Below are 13,314 nucleotides of genomic sequence, written 5' to 3' on the forward strand. Positions count from 1 at the left end.
TGGCATTTATGCAGCTCATTCATTATAATGAGCCACTGGCTCATTGTAACGAATCTGCAGAGGCCAGATAGCCTCGGGTCAAATGAAGACCCGAGGCTACCATGGCAACCGATCACCCGTGCGCCGCCGTCTTTTAAATGCCGCTGGCGACAATGAAAGGGTTAATAGCCGCGATCGGTGCAAGCACCGTCCGCGGTTATTAGCGGTGGGGGTTTGCTGCAATATGCAACAACCCCCACCCTTGTATGAAGAGGAGTCAGCCCGTGAGCCCTCTTCATACATTCCCTATACCTCTGCACCGTAGAGCTATGGCGCAGAGCGTTAAGGGGTTAAGGTATCTGTCATGTTTTCAGATCTCTGTCAGGCTCTCTGTGCCAGTTTAGGATCAGTAAAGAGCCTAAATAGCGTAGTTACAGGGGACGTTTGCTATGCACCACTTTTTACTAGCGTTGGAGTTGATGAAGGCAGTGAAAAGACCTCCTTGACCAAAATGAAGCCAAAATAGAAATGGTATGTGTGACCAAGAAACCAAAAAGACCAAAAAAGTAAGAAGCCCACGTTAGTCAATAGCCTGCAAGACTAATGGTCTACTGTTGGACTTTTATAGTCTGTAAAACGATTCTGGAAGAATATTGGCCCACACTTACGTTTGTTGTCTTTATCTACATAAGCTTTAGCACAGCTCTCTTATGGTCTCAATACAGCATTAAAATTGGTTTGAGGTCTGCATCTAGGGTTATTGAAACACCTTTAGGTTTTAGTCACATGACCAAGCCATTTCACTGAGGAGTTACACCCATGTGGAATCCGATTTTCACATATCCTCATAAACGTTAGTCCATGTGAAAAGTCGGTCATGCCTTACCATCTAACAGAAGGGATCCATGTCATTTTAGTGTAAAATGGATGGCACACGGCTGTTTTTCACTTTTGTAGGGCACTATTATTTTATTTTTCAGTCAATCTGTTGTAGATTTGTTGGTGTGCTGGAATAGTTGTCTTCTTGATGTCTTCTGATTTTGGCAAAGCAGTGGCTGTTAGACAGATGGCTCCTCAGTCCAATAACATTATTTCATAAATCCTGTGGTTTGTTCAAAAGCAACTTCGTGTGCTGCCATGTTTTTTTTTCTAAAAAGAAGAGGCTTTCTTCTGAAAACTATTCCAATCAAGTCATACTTTTTCTAATTGTACTGGCATGAACTTGAACACTGAACATGCTGAGTCCTGTAAAGTCAGATGTAGCAAATCTTCTTTGCATTGCATGGACTGAGCGTGGGGATTGGGCACCAATCACTCATTACATGGTTGTAGTATAAAACCATTGTGCTGGTTACATAGTATGGTGGGAGATAAACCAAGCAAAATGCGCTAGTGCTTTTCCCAATATTAAGTACTTCATGTAAGTACTTCATGTTTTTCCAATGCAGTTTTTGATGAATCAAAACATGAAGAATGGAATCCCGGCACCGTTGCTTAAAACCTCTGTCTTTATTAATTCATCTTAAAACTATCTACATCTACACACATGTCGGCCAATATAAACTAGATCTTAAGAAGAGCGGATCCTGCTAGAAGGGGCATGGACCTGCATGTAAGTGTGCTTGCTTTACAATCCTTCATCCTGATGGTGGATGTTTTTTAACAGTTCTTGATGCAGTGTTAATGCAACTTCGGAATGCACTTTACCCCTCCCCTCATGGATAGAAGGTGCATGATTGGATCTTTATCCAGAGCAACTTACTTACCCCTTGCGATATTGCCACTTGACTACATCCTATATCGAACACTAATTTACCTTGAATTATTAAGCAAGACATTTTTTGGTGATAAATTTGAATAAAAAAATTGGTGTGTCTGAAATTCTAAGGTTTGCTTTACAATCCTGATTTACTTTACAATCCTGCCAAGTGTTCTACAATTTCTGTTTAATGTTACTAACATTATACTGTTCCAAAGACTTTAATATAATGCCTGAGCTGAACAGTCCCCATATTACATAAAGTATCTAGATGAGAAATTTCCATTTCCAATATACCTTTTACATGGGCCTTCCTAAGAAAAGCAAGTTTTATTCCTTATCCAAGTCAGGCAGTTGATAAAACTGGGGTGTGCCCTCAGCCCCCAGAGGCACGCTTTTCCTGTTTTAATCACTCCAATCTTCATCCAATACACAAGACTTTTCACAAGATAAACCTCCTACTCATGTTATGTTATGGTCCCTGATGCATCTGAATTTTGGCACATGGGCAGGGGGGCAGCTAACTGTTCATACATTGGACTAATGGTCTTTGGTGCCCACACAAGATTTTGGCAATTTGGGCTGTAACATCAGATGATCAGGAGGGTTGCCTTTTAAGAACCAAAAGGTGGCAATAGGAGAAGAGGAGAGTGGTCCATCTGGGTAGAGTTGTGCTCTGCATTCTGATGGTATGTCCCAGGTACACAAATTGTCTCATTTGCATAATGTTTTAATTTCTCAGGAACTACCAATGTAGACACATACCTATGTTGGCATGACACAGTGAAATGCTCTGCAACAAGGTGCAACATTTTAAAAAGCTTGAAGGTAATGGTGAACTCCCTAAGAGATACTAATCTATACCTTACGTATAAAACTTGGTTGCTGAACTTGAAAGAGAACTGACCAATCCATTATAATATATTCAGAGTTACTCCTGCAGATAGCACAGACCTTATTGTACGCAGATGAAACTTTGCTAAGGTGATGACATAGTCTGAAATAAGTGTAAAATGTGTAATTGTGCTGACTAGCTAAAATATTTACACTACTGTTCTGCCAGGAAATTTACAACATCACAAAATATATTTTCTTCATCAGTGAAAGATTTTCAGCTTTTTTCCTTGTTTTTCAAGGGTGTGGAAAACTGTGTATGGACCTTGTGCCAATGACGTACATTGACTGGCAGGATTAATGTTCAATGCTATGCTTGAGCGCCTTACTTCTGCTATGCACTTATCTTCCATTGTGCCAAAACCCAAGAGTCCTGCTGTTACCTCTGACTCATCTGGGGCTGGGGTGTCATCATTTTTGCCAGTTGCATGGGTCAATGAATTTTTATAGGCATACTGGCAAATCTTAGGAGTCACACAAGAGGATATATTTATATTGTTTTATGGAAGAACAAAGTCTTTATCTACTTTTATGAAGAGAATTGGGCATCTTCATGCTGGGTTACAGGCTGCAAACACAGCAGAATACCAACTATAGGGTTGGCGGTGGTCAATCCACTGCGATGTACAAGCTTACAAATGTGAATTGGACAACTGTCATCCGTCTGCTTATGTGTCATGGCCGCATCCTAGTGAATTTAAATAATAATATAAACAGAATCAGACAGACTGCTGATGTTTGAAGTGTATAAATCACCCTGTACAATACTTTTTTTTACCTCCAATTTTCACCTGTTGCTTTCTGTATATATTTCAGTATAAACTGGGCTACGTGCAGGGCAGGGATTTAAAGTGGCCCTGAAAAAAACTTTAAAAGTGGCCCTATTCTGTGGGTGGAGTCAAAACACGTAGGAGTGGCCATGTGATGTGGGTGGAGTTACTAAACTCCACCCAAACTGTTGATAGATGGTCTAAATCAACATGTACAGGACTGATAAACTGCCAGTGCTGCCTCCCTTATACAGGAATAACGCATCTTTTTTTAAAAAAAAAAACTGCAAATACTACCTTATATATACAAAACAAACTACTACAGTACCTTCTATGATAAACAAGATTGTGACTACTATAATACTGCCCCTAATTAAAATATGTTATAATACTGCATTTTATGTGCAAGAATATAACTACTATAATATTGCCCCCTGTGTATAAGAATATAACTACTATAATACTGCCCCCTATGTATAAGAATATAACTGCTATAATACTGCCCCCTATATACAAGAAAATAACTACTATAATACTGCCTCTATGTACAAGATTACAACTACTATAATACTGCCCCCTATGTACAAAAATATAGCTACTATATTACTGCCCCTATGTACAGGAATATAACTACTATAATACTGCCCCCTATGTACAAGAATATAACTACTATAATACTGCCTCCTATGTACAAGAATATAACTACTATAATACTGCCCCCCATGTACAAGAATATAACTACTATAATACTGCCCCCTATGTACAGGAATATAACTACTATAATACTGCCCCCTATGTACAAGAATATAACTACTATAATACTGCCCCCTATGTACAAGAATATAATTACTATAATACTGCCCCCTATGTACAAGAATATAACTACTATAATACTGCCCCCTATGTACAGGAATATAACTATTATTATGATGCCCCCTATATACAGGAATATAACTATATAACTACTATTACTACTACTACTATGCCATATAACACCGCCAGCCAGCCCCTCTATATAGCCAGCCAGTCCATCCTAATTTATAGCCAGCCAGTCCCCCCAGTATACAGCCAGTCTGCTCCCCCAATGTATACAGCCAGTCTACTCCCACCACAATATACAGCCAGCCTGCCCCCACCTCAGTATACAGCCAGCCTACCCTACCTCAGTATACAGCCAGCCTACCACACCTCAGTATACAGCCAGCCTACCACACCTCAGTATAGAGCCAGCCTACCCCACCTCAGTATACAGCCAGACGACCCCCATAGCCAGTCCCCTGCCCAGCAGATAAAATAATAAACAATGAACTCACCTTTCCGACGCTCCCCCCACATCGGCCTGCAGTGACAGCTATGTGTGCGCCGATGGGCGCAGAGACTGTGATGTCAGCCGCCTGCCGACTTCATATTCTGTGTGCAGCCACTGGATAAAGTACCGGAGCTGTGGGGGAGCATCGGAGTACAGGTGAGTACATGGTTTATTATTTTCACAACGCCTCACCAGTCCCAGACAGGCCCTGCAGCAGCCCCAGTGCAGCCAGCGCATCGGGATTTCCCCCGGTGGGCTTAATGGCCAGGTGCATTTTATGGAGAATGTTGGGAAAGGTGTTGGGAAAGGTACTGAGAGTTTATAATATCATAGAGTAGACCTTAAAGTAACATCTATGAATAGTATTTCACAATAAAAGATGTGCTGTACTTAAAGGGAAACTGTGAGCAAAAATGTACCTATTAAACCTATCAGTACCTATCAGTAGGTCAAGTAGATAAACACCTTCCAGATTATGGGGGAGATTTATTAGAAGTGTCTGAGAGCAGAAATGTTGTAGTTGTCCATGCCAACCAATCAGAGCTCAGCTTTTAATTCCCCATATGTTTTTATAAAATTAAATCTGCACTTTGATTGGTTTCCATGAGCAACTAGAACAGTAGTGCTCTCAGACACTTCAAAAAATGCTCTCCCTATGTTTCTTTCATGACCCAATGGTGTGCCATCATCCAGAAAATCCACTTTGAAATGAGTGGTAAACTGATTGTATGAAACCATAATGTCCAGGATTGAGGATGTCCATCTTTTCTCGTGTGAAACCCAATCATTGGAGTAAAGCTACTGTTTTACACTAGTCTGTTATTTATTTAAAAAAAATGTAAATGCCAAGTTTCCAAAAGTTTGTGCTGTGAGCAGAAAATACTGAAAAGGGTTGTGGATTCCGGCACTACCACTAATTTATTATAATTAACAACAAAAACTGTTTAAATTTGAGTTCAGCCAGTTGTACACAAGTAAGCGAACCTAGAATGTCCAAATCTCACCTCAGACAGCTGAGAACTAATTACATGGGGACTCTGTATAAATAAATTAAAACTCAGCAGTGGGGGGTCTGTATATTTAAGGGGGTGTCCAGGGATAAAAAAATTGATATATGGCGGAGGGGCATAAAAACAATTATACTCACCTCCTCCAGCGCTCCTGATCTACGATTCTGCCCCCCATCGCGTCCAGCCTCTGTTTGCAAAAGGCTGACAGTGCTATCTTCAGCACTGCTGAGCGCCAACTACTGGCTGAACTCGTGTTGCTCGGGATAACATTACTGGTCTCTGGAAATAAACTCTTATTACAGCATTTTTTGATTAAGCTTTAGATGCTTTTTAAATATTTATCTGTAAAGTCAGTGTGAAAAATATGCGAATTAGTCTGGGGTGCTCCTGTGTTTGTCACACATGTGCTCCCTCTGCTCATATTTATGCACGCCTCCAGTATGCACTTGTTTAATCGCACGATCCCCCTATTCCCCTGCTTGAGAGCTTTCTCTTAGTAAACGCTTCCAGGTTCACTGCACATTGCGTACCACTGCTGTGCATGCGTGAGATTTTCCAGATAGTCGGGTGACATCACTGGCTTTTGGGCAAGGGAATGGTAGGGAGTTGGTGTTAACAAGCGCATGCAGGAGACATGCATAATTATGAGCAGAGGAAGCCTCGGGCAGCATGTATGACGTACACAGGAGCGGCCGAGACTAATTAGAAGGTTTTAAAAAAAAGATTTTCAGTGATATTACACAGTTTCTGGGCAAATAAAGATATGATCCAATATCAGTATGAAAACACAGAACAGTAAGTGTGCTTAGTTAAAATAAAGGTTCTGGAAGTGGTAGATTTCCTTTAAATGTTCTCCTCAGACAGTAAAAAGACTAGAATCAACCCTGAGAATCACTGAACTGAACCAGTAAATCCTGCAAAATCTCACAAAGCAAGATACTTAAGAAATAAAAAAAATTGTTTGCAATTGTCATATGCCTCTCATTGATTCCTAAAGAACCAGGAACTGAATTATTATGTAGCCTATTGTGTACAGACACAGAATGCACACATTGACATAGTTGGGCAGATTTACTTACCCGGTCCTGTCTCTATCCCTGAGATGCGTGCTTCCATTCGTGCGTCCATTTTCCTGCATGTGTCCATTCCCCGCTGAGGTCCGCCAGAGTTCACCTTCTTCTTCCCGGTGTATGTGAGTGCATTGTCTTGTGACACAATTTGTACTGTAAATTCTGCGCTTAGTCCAAATCAGTCGGGTCACCAAAATCCGATCGCGTGTGCCAAAAAACCAACTTAAATGCAGCGCAAATCGGAAATAGTCGGGAAACCCCACGAAAATGCGCTGTGCAAACCCTTAGTAAATGTGTCCCATAGAGTTGTATAAGAATGGAAGGTTTTCCTTTTTTATGCGATAAGAAGGGTAACCTTTTGTAAACTGATAATGTATTTTTTCTTCTAACTACAAAACATCAATTACAACCAGCAGAGGGAGCTGCATTTATTCTTAGACTTATGTTTTCCTGAGCATATTATGTTCTATTGTACTGGAAACATAGAGAAATGAGAGCTTCAAAAACTATACATTATATATTAAACTATACTAAAAAACCTAGAAGGTACTCTCCCTTGGAGGTTTGATGGCACATACTAAAATCTTCATTTTAAGAGCAATGTCTGCTTTAATTCTATAGAGTAGCCATATTTACAGTGTGACTTTGCTCCCTGTAATCTGCTGTGGACTTTCTTTGGCCTTTAGAATCTTAGTAATAGTTGCATATACATCAACAGATATCCAAAAAAAATAAAGTTGGGCCAATAATATGTGCCACCAAACACTGTTACGTCACCTCCGCCAGCCTGAACTGTTCAAAGGTGGCAGAATGGGTTAATCATGTCATGGTCTTCGTGCCAAATTCTAACATTTTACAATACTTAGATTGCTTTGATCAGGTTTTTTTTCCACTGCTCAGTGATTAACTTTTTGTGCTCTTTAGACCATTGAAGTTTTATTCTTCTGGAAAATAAACTGGAGGATAAAGGATTGCAGAGTGCCCGGTGCCCTCCTGGAAACTGCCACGAGCAGGTCCTTAGACAATGGGGTCATTTTTACAAAAAGCTATATGACCGAAGAGGGTCATAGGCAGAGAACTCTATTAATTTGTTTTTGCGACTCCAAGAAACGGGGGAGGGAGTAGGAATTTGCACTATAAACTTGAGTATCGAGGGCAACCCCTTATATATCGCACAGAGGCCTCCTGCTGCTGGTACCGGAAGTACTGAGAAGCTGAAGGAAGTTACAAGGTGAATTAAGAGTGAGGGCATCTGTCTTGAAGGTGTTAATTTTATATGATGACAGGTGGCCACATGTCTGTAGGTTTAAGGTGCTTTTCACTTAATTCTTCTTTACCGCACAAAAGAAATGAAGCCGTAAATGGCACATAATAGTTGGTGAAGCTCTAGAACAAACTTAGCAATACAGACCCATGGATTTTATGCCCCTCTTCCATCTTCGAATGTGGCATAAAACATTTGCTATTTTGAGCTGCCTACAGGTCATAACATGGGTGGTTACGGATGACTTGTGCCATATTTTGTCAGTCCCAGCCCTGTTCATAAATAGTTTTTGTTATAAAATGGTACATCATAGGAGTAACTCACTGACGGCCTGATTTTTTTCTTTTCTTCTTTTCCTGGTAAAATTTGCTAAAATGCTAAACCTATTTAGGAAGTCATTTTTATGATGCTTAACAAGCTAAGCTGAAACTATTCCACTAATGTAACTTAAAGTGGGGATACCATTAAGATTTAACAATGATTGATTTACCAAACTATGTTCGGAGGTTTGCAATCACTTGAAAAACCATTACTGCTGAAGAACACAAGTATGAGTAATTTCTATAGTAATGACTATCTGGTGGAGCTTTGGGCATTGCAGAATAGCTTATTTACTCCAGGGCTTATGCAAACATCATAGTCATGTGCACAGAATATACAGGCAGTCCCCGGGTTACATACAAGATAGGTTCTGTAGGTTTGTTCTTAAGTTGAATTTGTATATAATTCAAAACTGTATATTTTATCTTTGTAGCTCCAGCCCGAACTTTTTTGGTCTCTGTGACAATTGGATTTTAAAAATGTTGGGTTGTCATAAGAATCAGGATTAACACTAAAGCTTCATTAAAGACACATTTGATAACTGTTATAGCTTATCATTGTAGCCTAGGACTAAAGTACAGTAAATTACCAATATCCAGAGGTCCGTTTGTAACTAGGGGTCGTATGTTGAGTGTTCTTAAGTAGGGGACTGCCTGTACTGTTGGGCTATAGGCACTCCATGAGGTGACTATTTGAGGTATGTTACTAGACAATTTGGGGCACATTTACTAGGAACAGTGCACCCATTCTTCATGATTCAGCCACCCTCTGCATAGCTCCGACAGAGTGCACCATATTTTTTTGTGCCCCTTTAACATGGACAATGCGACACAATTCTGCCTCGACACAATGTGGTGCAGACACTTCTTAAATACCATTGCAAGCAGTTTGCACTAGAAAGAACATGCAAAGTCCAACAGAAAACTGGATCTTAGCAAATGTGCCCCATTATGTCTGTAATATACATAACATTTTGTATGCAATTCCGAAACCATACCATCAAATTAGACTTTTATAAGTAGTGCTTCTTAGGGTTCTTTCACATTGCTATTTAGCTTCAGTTGCACATCCATTGCATTGTTTCTACGTTTTTCTTCTGTCTTGTCTCCATGTCCACAGAAAAAAACTGAAGGTATAACATTGCTTTGAAAACATCATCCTCATCAGATTTTTCATCCTCATCAGTGAAAACACCCATAGGAATTAGGCTTTGTGAAGCATCCGTGGAAATGACTGAACCAGGGACATGAAAAACAACACCAATGTGGTAGAGCCCTAAATCAGAATTTTTGTACAAGAAGATTGATAAATTGGTGCTCTCCGGGTTGGATTTATCTATTGACAAAATAGACGAGAGGCTATCGTTATCCTTCCATACAGGAAGGAAAAAGGACACTTATCAAAGGACAATGAAATGCTCTGGTGCAGAGTGTCAAACTCACATACACAATGGGCCAAAATTAAATGTATGTATATATGTATATACAGGTCAAACTCACATACACAATGGGCCAAAATTAAATGTATGTATATATGTATATACAGGTGAATTAATTTATTTTGTGAACTGCTATGGGAACATTTGGTTTCTCACACCCTCTACACACATCCCGAAAAAAGAAAATGTATATTAATACAGTAATATGTATCTGGTTAGAAAAACTAGGACTGTTTTAATTTTCTTCCTACTTGTTAGTACTTCCAGTCCCCATGAGATATTCCTAGCAACATATATTCCATGCACAGGAAGAAGACTGGTATTTAAATAGCAGTATCCAATGAATCATGTGCAGTATGTGGGGGTCCACTGATATCCATGGAATTACCTGTTTTATATAGATACAGTAAAACCACAATGTGTGTTGCTCTGACATATGTTTCTAGGGAAGGTTTAGTCTCTTATGTAATGGACAAGTTTTTAGCAGCTGTTCCGTGGCATTTTTTTGTTTTAATGTACAGCTGTTGCACATATTATTGAACTTGTTAACATCTACTCTTGATCCCTGTTAAAATATCCGGATAGCTGGAGGCAAGCATCAGCAGGTGTAGTAATGTCTATTCCCAGTGTATGGTTCTAATTAAATGTTATAACTTGTTAGGAAGTCATTTTGCACCTGTCTTGTGACCGGCATCCTAGAAAAACTTATTGTGATTCAGCCTGAACCAACTTGACAAAACCAACTTGAGTGTACGCTGCTCTTCATGGTCCTGATTTCCATGTCAGTCAAAAGAGCTCAAGATGACTTTAATACTATTCCTATAGAAATTAAAATACACAAATGATATAAAATGCCTATGTTGAATGTTATAGGAAACAGCATAGGAAAATAGCAAAGATGTTATGATGTTTGATTATTTACCACTATAAACAGTCTGGTCCCCTATTACAATCTCATTGGTTTGAGTCCAACTAGTGGGCTCCCAACAGTCATGAGCTCCTGGGGTCCCATGTTGGTAGTTGCTAGGAAAAGGGTCCTAGTGCCCGTGATGAGGGGATAATGCTGGATATAGTCCTAGATAAATGCTCTCTAAGTAAGTGTCACTGGTCTGATAGGTGAGAATGCCCATATGGTGAATTGTGAGTAATGACACAGATCCTGGATGTAAGAACTCCCTGTAAGGCAGCTTTCTTTAGGTATGACTTTTACAGGAAGCCTAATGACGTGATACAAGGTTAAAGCTAAACCAGTATATCTATTACATAAGGAACCGATTCCCAACTGTAGACAGCGCTGTTTTGATCTTTGCATCACGTCAGTACAGTGTAGGGTACTTGTTGAGTGAGAGGCTAGTTACTAAGTCTGGGAAGCAAGAAGTCAATGCAGTGAGTCAAAACCAGTACTTACTTTACAGATAACTTAAAAACATCCACTTTAATGATAGGACAGAAGTTTAGGCTAGCTGACTAGTGACTTGGAGGGTGGTGGTGGTATTTATTTCATTTCATTTATTTTCTACATGTAAAGAGTCACTCCCTTTGGCTTATGTCTTCTTTGAGTTAAGAAGAGAGCAAAGAAGACCTTGTGCAGGGTTAATGTCTTATACATTTTGCCTTTGCCGTTAAGTTGTCTGCATGCATTTCCTACTATTCATCATTCATATTTATGAAAATCCTAAAAATTAAAAAAAATTTTAAAAAAAGCTTCTAGGTCTAGGTGGGAACTGCACAGTCCATTATCCTGGTGGTCATGTTATGGTCATCTTCAGTACATAGCAAATTGGCAGGCCATAGAACTGTAAAGCCTCCATCATATTAAATGGAGATTGAGGCAATCTCCTTGACACAACGCTTCCAGTGGTTGATACATATAAAGTAAGTTTGGGATATCATTTTTTTTTTCTATCTATCCAAATGAAATCCAAGGAATACATAGATAGTAGCCTCATTATGGTCTATTTATCTCTGTACCGCATCAGTTCTTTATATTATGTACACCAGCTGCCACTTTGTTTTTACCAACCGGCTGGTGTCCTGCAGTTTATCTGGGTACCGGGAAACCATAGAGGTGATTTGCAGATCCTTTGAAGTCTTTTTCTCTGATGTCGTCTAACCAAGTGACTAATACACAGATTCTACCTCTTGTTAGACAGTGAGTTTGTGACTCTGGATTTAGCAAATATCCAAATTTAGGTGCGTAGTCTATTTCTTGTGTTTGTTGAATCCATTCACAGACACCGCAGATTTCAGTGTGTTAAATCAGGAAACTCATGTTAAGAGGAAATCAAAATAGTCAAGAAAGTCAAATGTAATTTCAGAGAGGATGGCCCAGATAAACTGTTTGTATGAAAGGTATATGGAATATTTTGACAACCCAGCGTGGTAGGTCAGTTTTCTTTGTCCTTAAGCAAATAGTTCATGTACTCCTTCACAATAATAATACTGTTATAATTTAACTGTCAATGACCTAAGACTCTTTCCCTAGGGGTGGGTCATATTTTGAGTTTTCCCCAGTTTTTTTTTTACTGGTTTATTTTCCATCAGCTAATTCCAGATGTGCTCCACCTCACTCCCACCCACAGTCAACTTGACAGGTCCAGCAGGGAAATGTAGTGCTACACTGGATGCATGTCAGTTGGCTTTGTGCTCGCCATGCTGTTCATTTTTCACAGCACTGATGGGAGAGCAGGAGTTTGGATGACTCATGCATCTTGTTTCATACAGCTCACTGGAATTCCTAAACTCTAAAAATCATACAAATTACACACACAGTCAGGGTCATAGCAGCAAATTTGTTTGCATTCATTAAAAGACTGACAATGATTATTATTGCTTAAAAGGTGACACTTTGCAGCACTTGCCAAGTCTTGGTTGTCTATATATAATGTTCCTGACGCATGCAGTAATAAAAAATTATACATCATTCTAATTGGTGTTTAATTCATTTTTCTCTTTTATAGATAATACAAGCTGGCATCCACTCCAACTCCTGACTCTTGTGGCATTGGTATACCTGGGGCTTAGGATAAGATAGAAGTCCAACACTGAATGTCTCCACTGGTTCTGGAATCATCATAGAGAACATGTTTGAAGAACCCGATGGGGGGGAGTGTTTTCCATTGCACCAAAAATGGTCTATTCTAAAAATGGTCTGAACTAGCTAGGTAATAGAACTTGTTAGACCAGCTTTTAGCTGCTCTAATTGTGTGACAAAAATTGAGCCAAAAAGTGTCATAAAACTGGAAGTGTCAGGATTCCACAGTAGTGCCCAAATTGTACAACCAAAAAAAAGGTGTGCGAGTTGGGAAAAGAGTTCATAAATAAATCACTAACACTAATAGTAGACCCAAGACTGGCAAATAAAAACTGTCATAAAGACAATAATGAATGTTCAACTTATACTCGAGTATATACGGTACACAAATTTATATACCTATATGCATAAACTTACAGTTCTTCACTTATACACACAAATTTAGACGTACACTCTTACCCACATA

At 39.4% G+C, this 13,314-nt stretch overlaps 1 protein-coding gene across 1 annotated transcript in view; it reads left to right on the top strand.

The window, feature by feature from the left end:
- The window catches only part of ANAPC10 (anaphase promoting complex subunit 10), a 77,342-nt gene extending 64,496 nt beyond the window's left edge, over nt 1-12,846 (top strand). The window contains exon 6 of the mRNA XM_072121971.1: nt 12,775-12,846. Coding sequence (XP_071978072.1) covers nt 12,775-12,807 — 33 coding nt within the window. The 3' untranslated portion in view covers nt 12,808-12,846. The remainder of the gene's footprint in view (nt 1-12,774) is intronic.
- The last annotated feature ends 468 nt before the right edge of the window (nt 12,847-13,314 follow it).

This window comes from Engystomops pustulosus, chromosome 1 (genome assembly GCF_040894005.1).
Source record: "Engystomops pustulosus chromosome 1, aEngPut4.maternal, whole genome shotgun sequence".
In the NCBI taxonomy this organism is placed as follows: Eukaryota; Metazoa; Chordata; class Amphibia; order Anura; family Leptodactylidae; genus Engystomops; species Engystomops pustulosus.